General features: G+C 37.7%; 1 protein-coding gene across 1 annotated transcript in view; it reads right to left on the bottom strand.

The window, feature by feature from the left end:
* TOX3 (TOX high mobility group box family member 3) overlaps positions 1-17,403 on the bottom strand; it is a 108,686-nt gene that overhangs the window by 2,599 nt on the left and 88,684 nt on the right. Inside the window, exons 4-6 of the mRNA XM_011946629.1 lie at positions 9,130-9,399; positions 4,850-5,077; positions 3,140-3,220 (exon numbers count right to left, since the gene is read on the bottom strand). Of these exons, the coding sequence (XP_011802019.1) occupies positions 3,140-3,220; positions 4,850-5,077; positions 9,130-9,399 (579 nt within the window). The remainder of the gene's footprint in view (positions 1-3,139; positions 3,221-4,849; positions 5,078-9,129; positions 9,400-17,403) is intronic.

Here is a 17,403-nt window from a genome sequence, read left to right as displayed (position 1 = left end):
GGAAGCAATAAATATTAGCTATTTTTATTAGTTAACAATTACTATTACCAGAAAATGGCCACTGGAATACTTGAAAGCCCTGTATTGTGTGATTATTTATAACAAGGTTCACTCAAATAATAGAAAACCGTTATTGGTTTTCTCAGAGATACCAAACTGAAGTTTTCACAATTTTAGAAATGTTTTAGTTCATCAACTATTTTTGAAGATTTCCAGAATTTATTAAAGGAGTCATAGATAAGGGGGAAATATTCAACTTCATGGGACCAAATCACCTGTTAAAAGATAAACAGCAGATATAGGGCTGAACATAGAGAGAAACTACTGCATTTTGTACTAAAAACACTTCACTGCCTCCACAAAAGGAAATTCTTCCACTAATGCAACAGTGATTGGAATGATTCATTCCAAAGACAATTTTTTCCTTGTATTCTTCATTTGATTAGGATGTTTTCAGGGGAGTGTTGTAGGGGCACCTAGGAGCATCAAGCAGCCATCCACTATCTTTAATAATTGTATATTTCTCAATTTTTATGACTCTGATTTATAAAATCCTGCTGTTGGAAAGAAACTGAGATGTAACTTCATATAGAGTCATCCAGTATGTAGTAATAGCCACTTCTGATGTTTTCTGCTTGAACACATGTCATCATCGTAAGGCACTCCCCTTCAGTGGACAGCTCTCCGCATTACAAAACTCAGTGGGGCTGCATGTTCCTGAACGGTCATGTTCTAAGGTCTTAGGGTAAGAAGCAACCTATAAATATTCAAATTTGTCTTCAAAAAACCATTAAATCACCCATAAAGTAGAATACACACAGTAAACATGTACATAATTCTTATATACTATAGTAGTTAAAAATTAACAAGCTAGTCTTAAAGAAAAAAACACAAAGAAAGTCTGTATTTCAACACCTGGGCAGCTCAGTTGCACAGTTGTGCCTTTAAGATGCTGCCTTAATGGTAAATGAAGATGGGTGGATGATTGCACAGAGTTCTTCCTTCCTGTCTTCTTGCTCCTTTATGGTTTAATAGTAAGCTTCCATGAATCTCTTTGGTTGTTGTAAAGATTAAAAGTGATAGCAGAGTCACATCTTAAGGGGGGGAGGTCTGAGGCTCCGCGTGTAGAGGCGTAAGTTAAATGTGCATATGATGCAACCCTACTGATGTTTCTGATGCTGGGGCTGAACTCTCGCTCCCTGTAAGCTCACCCCTTGGATGAGTTCTCCTCTCTTGGGCACAAAGATCGACTTCATTTCTCTTATATAACAGCCCTCATATTTGAGAACTAAGATCATATGCCTCCAAGTCCTTGCCTCCCTGATTCTTTCAGTTATTCTAACATGATGTGATTTTCAGTCCTCACCATCGTGGAAGCAATTCTCTAGAGAGACATCAGTTGATTGTCTCTCTCTTTACATTGTGGGATCCAAAACAGAACCAGTTCTTTAGAAGTGGTCTAACAATCACTGTACAATTCGATGCTGCTTCCGGTGCGATCACTATATTAGCAGCTACTTCACACTTTGGGTTCAGGTTGAAATTATTCTAAACTTATACCTAAAGGACCATATTAGTTGTCTCACAGTTCTTTGAACAGAGATTTAGGATCCTCTCAAAGTGCATTTACTGAATTAAAAAACAAACAAACAAAACCCTAGTATTTTAAATTAATTCCTTCTAAATTCTATCCTATTGATTTTTTTTTCCTTTCTGGTATCATTGAATTTTGTCTGAAAATATTTCTGAATCCTGATCCTAGCATGCAATGTATAAGTTTTAAGTTATCCCTTCCAAGTCACTCACAGACTTCATGAGCCCAATCATGTTAATACTCCCTGAATGCCTTTTGAGATACTGGATCTCAGTTTAAATAAATCCATATACAGTCAATTATTCGTGCTCTAATGCACAAAATCACCTATACCTGCTCTGGATAAATGAATGACTAAATGATCCACTTAAGAAGTACATGCACACTGTTGCTCTATTCACTTCACTCCATCTAATTAACCACCAACTATACTTTAATTCTTAACATCTGCAGCCCATACAGTCAGCTGTTCTTTGCCAATGTACAAGCCTGAGTACAACATCAGTATATCTTCTAGTATGTGTCTTCCAGAGTCTGAGAAAGAGGTTTTGCTACTGACCTGATAAATGTTTTCTCTATCTAATGAAGTGGGAAGTGTCCTAATAGCTGTCAACAAAGAGAGGAGGACCTCTGTTGATCTGATTCTGAGCAGCTGCAAATGCTAGATCTTGATACAAGTACTTAATACAGATAATATAAAGAAGAAACAACTCAGGTAAAAAGAGAAAAAGGGGAATGAACCCTTTTAAAATGTCTTTGAGACCCTAGGTTGTACTTGAGACAGCAACAGTGACAATGAAATTGTATCTCTACTTGTCAGAAAAAATGTATCTAGAGCAAAAATATATTATATCAAATTATCCTTTCTAAAACCTCTAAAATCTATAAAGGCAAGATAAAAAGCTAATTAAATGTTAATATAATGTAACAACTCATATTCCTTTGGATTAAGGTCATTATAATCTACAGTGGCATTTGCTTGGGATATTGGTGCATTTTATAACACACCAGGGTCCACTGTATACTCTCTATATAATACATATAGTTTTTGTTTAGTACTTGGAATATAATTTCATTTTAAATGATCATGAGGTTTATTTATTTATAGGATATGGAACAGTTTGGTCAAAAATGCAACGCCCCCCCCCCATCATAGTAATATAACAACAGGAGAATTTATAATATGATGTCCAAAAATGCCTGACAAACATACCTCCCAGTTTAAGCAGAGGACATTAACACAGGTTCCAATCCCTCACCAGAAGAAAGCATAAGAGCCTATTTAAGATTTACGTATATAGCTACATACACATATATAAAGATCAGGGAAATCTTTCAGAAACAACTTAGACTCGGCTGCTTAAGTTAACTCATATTTTCAGATCATCATTTGGGTAATCTCTAATGGAAACACCTAAGTTTACAAGTTGTTCAAGATGTCTTTCCATCAACTTTTAGGGGAGCTGTAGTTATGTTTTCAACGCTTGAGGGCTGTTTTCCATGCTGTAACTATTTTGGACCCCGGCCGCCCCTGCCCAGGTTTACCTTAGAAACGAGGCTGGCCCTGTATGCCGCCAGGGCCTTCAGATATTCTTTTTTGGCAGCTTCTGTTTTCCTTTTATATACCTATTAAAAGACCACAATTAGCACCACCTTTAGCATATAAATTCTCAGCTATAAAACAACTGCTGCACAAATTAGGTCACATAAACACAACTCACATAAAAAGGGTGGTCTCCTTGGCTTTGATTTTTAAATGTTAGCGTGTGCACACACACACACACACACTCACACACAGATATTAAAACAAAACAGAACCCTGCCACCCTCACTGGAGCACAATTTTTATATTTACTATTGCAAATAAGAAAAAGATTTCCGGTTGCAATACGGATTCCTTGAGAATCACTTTTTCCTGAGAACAGCTGAAAACCTCATGCTAAGGCAATAAATAAGGTAGCAAGAAGAATAAGTTTTACTTTAGAGAAAGTAATGAGTTTCTCCATCAATGACTTCTTTCCCTCAGATACCTTTCTAAACTATACTAAAGCCAGAGGATAAAAACAACAGGTAGAATGATGAAGACAGAAGAGAAAAGAGCAAAGCATTTCAACCTTGGTTTTCTTTTGGAGCAAAATTGAAAGTCAGAAATCATCCAAGCTAGGAGATTTCCATTAGTGACCCCACTGAGTTACATAAATAAAATTCCAGCATATTAAACATGATTTGGGCTTCTCCCTTTCTTAAGTGGTCTGATAGTTGGGTGTTCGATCAACATGCATCTTTCTCTCCAGAGTTTAAAAGTTAGGTGCGGCACTTTTCCAGTCTCTCAGAATTATATTTCTGGGACAGAAAATCACTCTGCTGTCTACAGTAATAAACTCAGTGCAAACTAACAAGAAATTTCTAATATTGCACTATCCCAACAAAACAAGCTCCTAGGAATGAGTTCCTGAAATCAGTTCATGATTTGTAAATAAAAATCAAGGACTTTACACTCTTCGTTCTTGAAAAATATTATTCTATTTTATCACTCATAAGGGTGATAAAATCTTGATCTATTCTTCTGTGGATACATAAAAGTTAACTTCTATTAATGGTAATTGGAGTTTCATGCAAGGAGCAAGTGGGGGGACCGACCCCCAAGGAACCCATTCTTCTCTTCATTTGTGTGGAGGAGTTGCAAGGGGAAGGAGAGGAGACGAAGCCCCTAAGGAAGTATCTCCCACCAGCATGGCTAATTTCTGAATACCTCTCATACTGCCTTGCTTTAAAATGAACTTGGAATAAAATTTCAAATGCCTGGTGACAATAATGAGACACGCAGAGGCAGCTTCAAAGTTTGGAAACCCACCAGGACAGCACAAGGGTTCAGAAAGATGATCAACGGAAAGGCAAGCGGGATGGACCTAATCCCTTTGTAGTGCCCTTTTTGAACAAAAGGGGAAACATTCCACATTATTTAAAATGAAAAGATTATCATCAAAAAGTTTATGCTTGCAGGATACTGCCTGGATTTCTTCCAGCCTTCCCCTGAATGGGTTCTGAACATGCACCCATAAGCTGACAGAGAAATCAATACAACTGGAGAGTTGTTTAGATTTATACACCTAGGTTTTTAAATTCCATCGCTTAGAAAAGGCTTTCAAAAGAAGCAATCATATTAAGTGAACACATGCACTCGGAAAAGGTGTGAGGAATATTTTAAATGATCATGAGGTTTATTTATGGAGCCTTGATGGGTCTTTGTCTCACCTGCTTTTGTTCTTCTCCAAGGCTGTCCCACATAGATGCTACAATTTTTGAGACCTCTCCAAAGGTTGCATTGGGGTTTTGACCTTTAATTGCAGCCTGTGTGTCTCTGAAAAACAGGGCATATGCTGACACTGGCTTCTGTGGCTCATTGGGATCTTTCTTTTTCTTTTTCTTTGGAGTCTTGGGCTTCTTGCCAGAGTCTGGAGCAGCTCTTTTCTCTCCAATGGCCTGCAAAGCAGGAAGAAAATTCACTGCCTAGAATGTACTTGCAGAGAATGCAACAAGACTTAACTCAGATCCATAATTGTTCTTTGAAGGTTTTGTTAGGCATCATCAACAGATGAGTCACCACCAAAACCGGGGGAGGGGTAAACTTGCTTGGAGTTAACCAGACAGCGGAGATTAGCATTTAGAACATCGATTAATGAGACCCAGAAGTATCTTCAATACATTCACAACATATGCTCTAAATAGCAATTATGAGTAATGAAAAACAGAACACTCTATACCAGACAATGCTATATATATGCTATACTACACATGTATATACATCAGCAAAATATTTTGCATTTTCAGAGGTTTTAGAAGTAAAACCTAAATAATATTCAAGATGTTGATCATATTCAAATATTTTAAATGAGGTCCCTAGCCATAGTCACATGCCATATATGTGATCTGTCTGAATTGATTTGTTTTTTGAGGCTGAGTTTTTTATTTTACCAGAATGTTACTTTGCTAGTGGCTCTCCAGAAACTCAAATGGAAATTAGCACCAATTTCTATACTTGCTCCATAAGGACAAGGTCATCTTTATTTTCTAAAATAACCATAATTTTCTAAATATTAACGGCAAATGTAAAAATGTCAAAACTACTTTAAGTGGAGACAAAAGTGAAATTGATACTCTCCATAAAATTAAAAACCCGTAAAAAAAAAAAAAAAAAGGAGCAATAGGTGATACTTAAAAATCACTAAGAAGACTAAAGAGAAGATGTTTGTTATTTGTGGCAAGTAACCCTGCTCACAAGAATACTACCATAGAGACTCACACACATTCACCAGATGAACTCTGAGAGATCAGAACCATAAACTGATACGGGTATAGTTTCCCAATTTAAAGATAACGCAGCTCCATATTCACCTGCTACCATCATCTAAGTTCACTGATCATTTAATATACTTATCAGAGAAGCAGGGAAATGATTTGTAAATGTTTTATTCCCCTAGATCACAATATCAAAGATAATTTTGCAGTTAACTTCATCAAGAATCCTGCAATGTTTGACAAAATCTGTTTTCAAAGCCAGCCTTGAGCAAGATCAACCAAGATAGATTCAAGTTACTAATAGACTGGCTTTCAATGGCTTGAATTCTAATTCAAATTTTTCCTAGAGGATTATTTACTTTCTAAATGAGGGTCATTTGGAATTTTTACCATTTACTAAAATTCTTAGTAAGGAAATTTTCTTAGAGAGCTCTGAACCCTCAAAGAGTTAAGAAACCACTGGCCTACCTCTAGGTGAGCCTATTCTTTGCACTATTTAAGTGATAACAGCATCCACAGTTTATCTGAGTAGTTTATAAGCTTCAGATGGTTTTAAGTCATATCTCTCTTCTCCTCCAAAATGTCATCTTTCATAACTCACACAATTAATTCAATAATTCTCTAGAGCCCATAGTCTTTTTTCTAAATTTTCAAAATAAGTGAGACTTGTTTAATTCTACTTAATGAACATGACTTTCCAAGAGAGTCAGATGCCTTTCAGTTAGAGCTTTACTTGGAGCCAAGTTTTCCTTCAGTGAAGAACATTATTTAAACAAGAAAAACTATATACAGATACACACATTTTTTCTAGTTGAGTCCAACAACTATATTCTTCTCCTGGAAGAAAATCCGGCACTGTTAGTGCCACACTACCCTGACCAATGGCAAGATGCTATTACTTTCCAGAGGAGCTTTTTCTCCAAGTGAGAGGAGTTCAATTTCATTCTCTGTAAAACAATATTCAAATGTCAAACACCTTTGATGCCTTTCTTGGATAACCATGATGTGCCCTAATCATTATTACTTTTTAAGAATAAACCAGAAACGTGGAGTCTCACAATTTAAATAAAAATTCAGAATTAATTCTCCTAAGGAAATTTTTGTGCCATTGACTTAAAAGGGTTCGGACCGAACGCTGGAGAAAAAGATTTACCCCGAAGAGACATAATCAATGATAGTTTTAATCTTCCTTTCTCAGCTAAGGTTCAATGAGGGCTTTATTGTCGTTACGCAAAACCTAGACCCTCGCTTAAAATGGAGCAAGCTAGGAGTCCCATAGGAGGTCCTCTTTAAGACGACAATTTCTGTTTGGTACAGCGGCAAGTATGAAGATCCGCGGACGTGAGTAGAGGGAAAGGAATCCCTTTGAATTGTAATGGCTAAGCGGTTACCTAACCCCATCTGTTCATATCCCTCAAGAGTCTTTAACCATTACTTCTCAATCCTCTAGACTGAGGTTCTGTGAATGTGAGAAGACTGTCAGTGCATTTACCATTCCTGGGCCCAATGAGGGTGCTAATGTGATACGATAGACTAAATGGTTCATCTCGAAACCCCTTCGATTTCCACAGCGTCACTTGAAACTCCCTCCCCTGTTCCTCATCACTCTTAATCTTCTCTAGCTCCTCTTCTTCCTTTTGCTACTTAGAAATAAATGATGCTCAGGGTTCTGTCCTTGACAGAAGTCCTGATTACTTTCACATCTTCTCATCCATGTGCTGATGGCCCCAAAATCTATAGTTCCAGTTCCCATGAACTGAGTTCTAGACTCCAATGTAATCACCTCAAATTCAACTCTAACATCCCAAACTCTCATGTTCCCCATGGGGGAGAACACTTTTCTCTTTGTGGGTTGCTCCTCTCATTTGCTAATAGCCATTCTGCCTCTCAAACTAAAATCCAATTTGTCTTTTCCTCAAATTCCAGTGGATCACCAAATCCTTAAAATGTTTATGATTCTCATTCCTAAAATGCCTGCTAACCTGGTACCTCCTGGCCATTCCCTCCCTTGATGAAGGGAAACATAACAAAAGAGTCTTCTAATTAATTGCCTTTTCTTTGGTCCCTCCCTTTATAAGGCATTCTATATATAGCCAAAATTATCTCTTTAAAGCATAAATTACTTATGCCATTCCTTGATGCAAATAATAAATCATCTCTTAGCTACCAACAGAAGAAAGACCACCACATTGAAGCCATTTTGTTCTTCAACTTCTATTTCTCTCTTCCCCCATATCAAACTTCATTATACCTATAAATAGCATGTACTTCCACCGTTCCTCACAAGCCCCCCACCAAAAGGCTGGCCTCTGTCTTCTGCCTCACAAACTTTTATTCATCCTCTTAGACCTAATTCAAATGTCACTTTCTCAGTAAAGTCTTCCTCAAATCACTCTCCCAAGCAGAATCGATTAGAATCTCAGCACACCAGATACATCAACTATATCACTAATCACATACGGAGCTAGTTTTAAACATTGCTATTCATCTCCAGTGGGGAGTCTCATGAGCAGTAGTAGTTCTCTTATAAATCTCTGTATCACAAGAACCAAACAAAATGCCAAGCACAGAGTAGGTATACAGCACATCATTAATGAGTGACTAATGAGTAATTATGTACTATTACAGTACTCTTTTTCATTATTCTAAGCATTTGGAAAAGTCATACCTGGAACGCAGTTTTTGTTTCAAACTATGTATCATTTAAAATTATACATTTCCCATGATGAAGGCAAAAATGTAAGATGATGAGAATGAACTCAGAGAGAAACATCACTGAAGGTGCAAGGCTGTCAAATGTGGCAGCAGCTTGACCGACACACTGGATGAAACTTGCTCACATGGACATTAATTTAGAACCAGAGCAGTTTAGAATTTCTGGAATGTCTAGAATTTCTAGAAATTTGTAGCAGGGAGTCCAAGCCCTCCTTTTGCAGATTAGAAAAATTGGGCCTACAAGAGTTAAATAACATGTCCAGTGCCTTACAGCTAGAGTAGGAGAAGCCAGCTCTCTCAATTTCCAGTCCAATATACTTTCTACAGAAAATAAATGAAACAGTGAAGAAAAACAGCAAACCATCATACATTTAAATGCTACTCCAAATCTATGAAGAAAAACAAGGTAACACCATGAATGAAATTCAAACAGCATGGGGTGATCCCATATTCTCTGGCAGGTTACACACTAAGATCCCATATTCTCTGGCAGGTTACACACTAAGGCAGTTCTAACTTACTCTGTTGGCTTCATCAGCATCCTCTTCATTGATGGAGCTGGAAGGGGAGGGAGTGGCCGATTTGCTTGCTGGAGGTGAAGGAGATGTGTGAGGCATACTGGCACCTCCCAAATTCAACCCCAACTGGGCGCTGAGCTGAGACTGGTTGATGGTGGTGAGCTGGGCAGGAGGCATGACCCCAGAACGCACAGCATCGGTCATGTGGACGATGGACCGCATGATCAGGGAGGGATCCTGCCGGTACTGGGACACTTGTGTGTGGCTCTGATCCTAGAAAGGCAGCAGCAAAGGGGGAAAAGATACCAGTTTTTCCAGATATCAGCGAACTTATTAGATTAGCATCTCCTTAGATAGGTTTGAACTGTTGCAATGTTAATAGGTCTGACCTATTGCAGGATGATGGTCTCCGTTCATTTACTAAATGTAAGGACCCATGCCAAGAAGTTGAAAGGTGAGAAGCACAAAATCCAAATATCTAGTCCAGAATATTTCATTATAGAACTGTCAGTGGATAAGGAAGGCAGGAAGGAAGGAAGGAGGGAGGGAGGGAGGCAGGGAAAAAAGAAGGAAGAAAGGAAGTTAGCAAAACTAAATATAATCTTTTAGCTCTTGTTTCTGATTGAGGAAACTGGTGGCAGAGAAAGGAATGAAGCAGAGACCCCACCTATTCAGGCTCATCCATTAGTTTACCATCCTTCCCACACACATAGCTGTTATGAGAGAAGGCAAAGCCATTCTTTATTTTATTCTCCCAGAAATGCACAAGACATGCAGAGGATGGGCCAGCAAAGCACAGAGCTTTAGTTTCACAGAGCAAACATCTGTTTGCTTTAGGGCACCCTTTCTGTGAAATCCTCTGTGGTTAACCAGACGGTCATTCTGATTCTGAATTACATTGTCAGCGGCATCTGGAAGTCATTCAATGTCTTTTGGTTTGGATATCACTTTTTTCATTTAAACTTACTTTGTTTTCTTTTGTTCAATCCACCATGATTTAATGTACTAATGAGTTTTTTCGTAAATACGTATAAGAAAAAAATCATTAGAAAAAGATGGTAGAGATCATCAGAAATAGCTTTCTCTGAAACTTACTGCAGTTACTTTACATGAAACTTTCTCTGTTCTGGTAGTCATACAGAAAGGCCTTAGAGTTGTTGCTGCTTGTTCTCTATTTTTTTTTTTTTAATTCCAAAGAATCAAAAAATGAAGACATGCTTTTCAAATGACTTACTTTAAGACATGTCATTTGGAGTGAGTCTGTGATTTTGCTGAAACCAAATTCTCTTGACTCACAGTGACCCAGAATCTAATTTTATACACAAGCCTATGAATTCTTAACTGTTCCTTTTTTGAGTCCTTCTGATAAGGCTTATTTTTGCTCTTTAAAGAAGCAGAATGAATTGTAAATAACTAAATTGGACCATTTGGTTTCTTCATATTAAATATATAAATGCCACTGAATAAGAAGATCTATCAAAGAAAACTAGCTGAATAAATCATGGTCTACCCATACGTCAAAGTGTTATGAAGCTTTTAAAAATAATGAATTAGATTTATGTGCATTGACCTAGGGCAGAGTTTCTCAATTTCAGCTCTCTTGACATTTTGGACCAGATAATTTTTATTGTAGGGGCTTGTCCTGCATATTGAGGGGGCTTGTCCTGCGTATTGTAGGTACTCAGATGCATCCCCAGCCTCTACCCACTAGATGCTAACGATGTCCCTCCCCGTACCAGTCATGACAATGAAAAATGTCTCCAGACTTTGCCCCTGGCAGGGCAAAACCACTCCCAGTAGAGAACCACTAGCCTACCCAAGATACAGTACATAAAAGGCAAGTTAAAAAAATAACTATACAGGACAGCCTCATTTCCTTTGAGGAAAAAAAAAATGTGTATCCTAACATTAACAATGGTTACATTATAAGGGGTAGAATGGGAGGAGCAAGGGGGGGAGAGTTGCAACTTTTTCTATGTACATGTGTATGCCATTTTGATAAGCTGTGATCACAATACAAAAGTACACAAAAACTAAAACACTTTAATCAGAAAAAAAAAAGAAGACAATGCAAGTGGTTAAAAGAGGCCGTCAACAAGTGTTAGAATATTAAATACATACATTTTCCATTTCTTAATAATTTCTCAATAATTACTGTGAAATCCTGGAGGAAAGTGTCACGAGTATCAGAACACTACACTCCCTTGTATCACTGGCAATGTTCTCCTTCATTATTCCTATAATATTACGTTCTACTTGCAGGTGTCTTTCTGCAGATTGTGTGGATTTTATGTTATCCGTTCATCCTAGTTATTTTTTCTTTTTTGGTTGGAATTCTACCACATTTACTCATTTCTCCTAGAAAATCTGAGCTATCTGTTCAGTCTTCCATGTTCTCTTAAAGTTTAACCACTGCTCCCTGATATAACTTCCACACCAAAACTACTGGTAATTATGCCATCTAACTTATTCTAAATTTTCTTCTTCCTATATGTCTTTCAGAATGCTTTTATTTTTTGTTTGTTCATTCGTTTTTAGATGGAGTCTCACTCTGTTGTCCAGGCTGGAGTGCAATGGCACGATCTCAGCTCACCGCAACCTCCGCCTCCCAGGTTCAAGTGATTCTCCTGCCTCAGCCTCCTGAGTAGCTGAAACTACAGGCATGCACCACCACGCCTGGCTAATTTTTGTACTTTTAGTAGAGATGGGGTTTCACCATGTTGGTCAGGCTTGTCTCGAACTCCTGACCTCAAGTGATCTGCCCACCTCGGCCTCCCAAAGTGCTGGGATTACAGGCATGAGGCACTGCACCCGACCCAGAATGCTTTTTAAAAATCTTTCCATCTTATTTAAATCTAGATGTTTTAAAGTATCTATAGGCAAATTCCAGGGCACATTTAAATGAAGTATTTTAATTCTGACTATATAATTCTAAATTAGTTAACTGGTATGGCCACGGAATGTGATCATCTGATTTCTGCAGTGTTCTCATTAGCAGAGAATTACTTTGCTCTCTTTGCTCCAATGCCTGTGAAAATCTGCACATATAGGTGCTCGATTGACTCACCCCACACCTAGAGCATTTTTTAGATGGCTCTCATGGCCAAACACAAGGCCAAGAAGCATGTCTCCTTGGCTTCATCAGCCCTTCCTGAATTCCACCTGCAATTTACGCCTTTATTATGGATCTTGTTGCTGGGGAGCTCCTGTTGATGGACAGCCAAGGTTCACTGTACTAAAAAGGAAGTTTTACTGTGTGTTTATTACTATGTGCCAGCATTTGTGCTAAGCTTAATATGCACTTTCTAATTCAATCCCCTAGATTGCTTTCTGCATTAGATACTAGTACCATACTCATTCTTAGACACATAAGAATGATTCCCCAGGCCCCCAGGCTAGCTAGTGAATGCTTGACAGGAAACCTGGGCCCTAGCGAGCCATGGTATCTTCATGGTAGAGGTGTGTCCTGGCAGAGAGAGATGAATGAGACTCTGGGATCTCCACTGCCATCATCCCCCTTTAACAAAATCAACTCCATTTCCATGTTTTATAAATTGAGGTTCCTCATAATATTTCATTACAAAAACAAAACAAAACCAAGGTTTTTTTGCAGGGTGACAGTATGGAAACCACTCCTGAAGAGTACTGGGTGTGGGGCCAAGGCTTTGCCAAAACTTAGAATCATCACATAGTCTTCAGATCCAAAAAGATGCCATCTCCCACTGTACAAGATACCAAGGACCTCTAGACTATTTGTAAAGTAACCTCTGACCCACATGATTGATGCATCAAAACGTGCTACCACTCACCATGGTTCACAGTTAGTCGATAATAACTTCCTATGAGTGAAGATTATAGTATAAGAAGATCAATGGCTAAAGTGTCTCTTTGGAAATTCAAGCTCCTTTAGGGCCACCAGTTATTAACAACTGCCTTGGGGAACTTGAGGATCCTCAACAGCTCCAATCATTTTCCATAAAAGTAACCTTTAAAAGATGTTACCCTTGATCTTAGGACTACCACATAAAAAGAGAAAGATGTCAGCTCAGCACAAAAGTATTTATTGAGCACCTACTATGTATCAGGCCAGAGAAGGCAATATATCAAACCTTATATCTTCAAGAACTAGGAAATTACCATGTGATTATTTTACACATTAAACAAAATCCTGAATGGATGAACAAATTTACTACAACCAAGTGTAGGCCAGAATAATTTTTATATACCCCCACCAAAATTACTCACAATTTTTCCCAGTAGTAGTGACACAATATGGAAATGTATAACCATGAATATAGCCCAGAGAAATTTAATGTGCTTTTGTTAATATGACTTCTCACTTACAAAAACTAAGTCCTGAAAGATTTACCAGTGATCATTTAAAGGCAAAGCAGCTACTGGGTTATAAGAGATTGCCCGCTATCATAACCAACAATAAGAGTTGAATGCTGGTAGCTTTTTCAACTCCTTTCACAATTACATTTTATATGTAATCTTCCTTTATATCATTTCCTAAATTTTTCAGTATTTGGGAAAAACTCATTCTCTCTTCCTTGTCTTGTTTTGTCTTCTAATTGGTGATATTAGATAAGAGTTTCTCAACCTGAGTGGTACTGACATATTGGTCTGGATGATCCTTTCTTGAGGGAGGGATATTCTGTACATCATAGAATATTTAGCAGCATCTCTGGCCTCTACCCACTAGATACCAGCAGCCGCCCCTGCCCTACCAGGTTGTGACAACCGAAATGTATCCAAACATTGGCAAATGTCAAAATCCCCTTCATTTGCAAACTACTGTATCAGACCTAAAATATCATAAAAATAATCTTCTTGGGGGAGGCAGGTAGTGAATGTTCAAAGCTTATGTTCTGTTCCTAAAAATAGAAATCATCCACATAAACAAGATTCCACTTTGATAAATACTGGGAAGAAAATAAAGAGGTTATACAAAAAAGAGTTATTGGGGAAGGATGGCTACATTTAATTGGGTCAGTAGGAAAGATCTCTCAAAAAAGATGGCATTTGAGCTGATGCTGAAGGATGAGGAGAAGCCAACTGTGAAGTGAAGGAGAAAGTATGTTCCATGCAGAGGGAACAGCATGTGCAAGGTCTGAAGTGGGAGAGAACTTGACATGCTTGAGAAATGAAAAGGTGGACAGGAAAGCTGGGTGCAGGGTAGGCAAGGTAAAGGGTGAAACACAATAGGCTTGGAGAGATTGGCCTAATTGTGTAAAGTGGGGAAATCATGGGATGCTTCCCCAAGGAGATGACCTACTATGCTGAGGTATAAAGGGAAGTAGAAGCTAACCAAGCCAGGGCATCCCAGACAGAGATGAACATGTACCCAAACCTAGGGCAAGGGCAAACATACCACCAATAAGGAAATGACAGTCTAATGTGACTGGGCCAGGAAGAGCATGGCCGGCTATGAGGTTGGAACGGCAAGTCATGACTACAAAGAGACAAGGTTTATTGTCTGGGTTAGGAAGTCTGGATTATTATTCACAGTGTAGAAGGCTGCCATTGGAATTTAAAGCATGGTATATATCTAGTGGGACTATTCATTGCAATAAATATTAACTGACCATACCTCATAGGCAACCAACCCATCTAAATCAATTGTGGACATTTCTATTTAGTTTAAATATAAATGTACAGCCTATCACCTCAATCTGTGTCTCGAAGAATACCCAAAGATTAATTTTTGCAGTCACAGAAGTTCACTCAGAATGGGTGGGCCATGGATCTCATAAAATGCTCTCACTAATAGGAGGGGCACTGCCTTCTATCTATTGGCCTGTATGATTCATGTCTGTGGCGTTCAACAAAGCCTTCTGGTTTCTGTACGTCTTGGTGTGGGTAGGGGAGTGCTTGGCTGAGGCTCGCCTCCCTCTCCACCTGATGAAAGAGGCTCTTTGTCTTTTTTAAACAGGAAAAATCCAATGAATGGATATTTTGGGTAGCAATCCCTCATTTTCTTAAATTGCCTGAAACCCAGTCTATTATTGAACATTAATCATTTGAGTGAATGGTTAAAATTTGAATAATGTTATATTAATAAGGAAACTTTAGATCACTAACATAAATGAAAAATTAAAATCACTCATGGCCAATGGAATGCCAAATAAACACCAGGAAAAGAAAATAATACTGTTATAGTCAGTGTGGATACTGGGGCCTGCCTAAGGCTCTGGGCCTGAGCTCTGCTTTCTTTAACTTAAGAAGGCTAAAACAAAGGTGTGAAAGACTTAATTAGCCCCAAACTGAGTCTTTCTCCTGGACTTAATCAAGATTAAAAGAGAATTGAAAGGTGAAAAACTTCCTTACTGTGTAAATCACTATGTTATAATATCATGTTTGTACTTCATATGAAGGTATGTCTTAGGGTAAGAGAATATGAGAAGAGAATGGATAAAACTTGCTCTAATTTCCTTAAAAGAGAAAACTCTACGTATTTAAATCTTTTTCACTCATTTTTTCAGGCCGGGAGCAGTGCCACATTTATCTTTGTGCTGCACACTTAGTAGTACATAGTTATACATACTATGGTCTTGCTTTGCTTTGTTTCTTTTTGCAAATCTAAGATACAAGCTTTCACATTGACATTTTATTTTAAACATTATACATTATTATTCTATATTACCTGTTTATACTTATTACAATGGCACTTACTTCCACTTGGGTTGATTTCATCATTAAAAATTTTTTTAATTCGAATATGCAAATATGTTTAATGCATCTTCTATCTATACTTGCACATAAATATTCTCTGTAACGATCCAATATTAGGTTTTCAAAATAGAGCATAACATCCAATTAAGAAGCAACTGACCCAAATATATTAGAGTGTGACTAAATATATTTTCACTGTGCCAGTTTTTTAATCAATATGTCTGGAGAAATGAAGTAATTAAACAATTATCACAATAAAAATTACTTTGTATTCATAAATATCAGAGTTAACTGCAAATAGGAAATGCAGGCCAGTAATTTTATGTTCAATTATTTAGTTATGTCCTATAGCAATGTTAAAATTTTATTTCCAAATTAACAACGATCAAATAGTTATGCATAACTACTACGTTTGTAACTCCAATGAACCCTGACACAGTCATGCCAAATGCATACCAATGATAATTACAGACCTGCGTGCCACCACCTTTATATTCATCAAAATATCTGCACTGAAATAGATCATTTTTACTTAACAACTACTCTCAGGGTTGTAATCAGACATACCTACCCATGAAAGTTTTGTAAAAAACAGTGTTTCCTAAAGTTAATTAATAGTTTATTGGCAAAATAAAATTTTCAAGAGTTTATTATGAATACTTAATGGTAGTTTACTCAGGTACCTGTAATTGCTTTTGTTTTACCAAAGGGACAGCTCCATGCTTATTTTATTCAGTTCTAAATTGACATGTTAAAGAGCAATTCCACTTTTATAGCTGTTGATACTTTGAGCCCCCTCCCCTCCATTTTAACTTAGCAGTCTAGGTATGCTCTTAATAACAAGTAAATATCCTTTCATTATCCTTTTATACATTTATATATTGAACAAATGAAATATTTATTGAGAGCCAAGTAGATTCCAGGCCCAGGGATGACACCAAACGGACCCAAGGAGCATTTGCCTTCCTACAGCTTCTATTCTGGTAAGGAGGAGACCAGTGGGAAGCAAGCAAAGGAAACCATAGCAAAGGACGACAAGGGCTGTGAATAAAAGGAACAGGGGTAATGGTATACACAGCAATTCTCACTTCTCCAAAAAATATTCGAGCCATCATGTCAGTTTTACGTGGGAATCTGAGTGCTGTAAAAGGGTGCCTTTGCTGTCTCTGAACCATCGCTAAGTACTACAATACTTAACTGTAGATGACCTATGTTAAAAAAGAAGGGATAGGGAAGTAAACCACGACCAGCCTTCTCATACCACTTTCCCTTAAATGTTATAAACCAAACAAGTAATCATGTATCACACTGCACAAGGGTTAATTAGGTTTAGTATAAGTTTGGAACACAGTCCTACTTTGACAGATGACCCTCAAGTTAACTCAACCCTACAGACAATTCCTATCTGTTTAGAGTCAGTAGTATGCACAGGCCAAGAATAAAGAATATTTATTTTAAGCTCAGTATGGTACAAGGCTCTACAAAGAAGGCAGCTTGTAAAAGTGTCTGTGGTCTGGATATTTTTGGCAGACAATTGTCAAGGTATAGTAATAGCTAAATTAAAGTTGGCTTTTGACAATAAGCTTTTTTTTTTTTTTTTTT

The sequence above is a fragment of the Colobus angolensis genome, unplaced genomic scaffold (genome assembly GCF_000951035.1).
Source record: "Colobus angolensis palliatus isolate OR3802 unplaced genomic scaffold, Cang.pa_1.0 Scaffold251, whole genome shotgun sequence".
Taxonomy (NCBI): Eukaryota; Metazoa; Chordata; class Mammalia; order Primates; family Cercopithecidae; genus Colobus; species Colobus angolensis.
The sequence above is the reverse complement of the archived record's forward strand: the minus strand, read 5'-3'. Positions and strand labels throughout refer to the sequence as shown.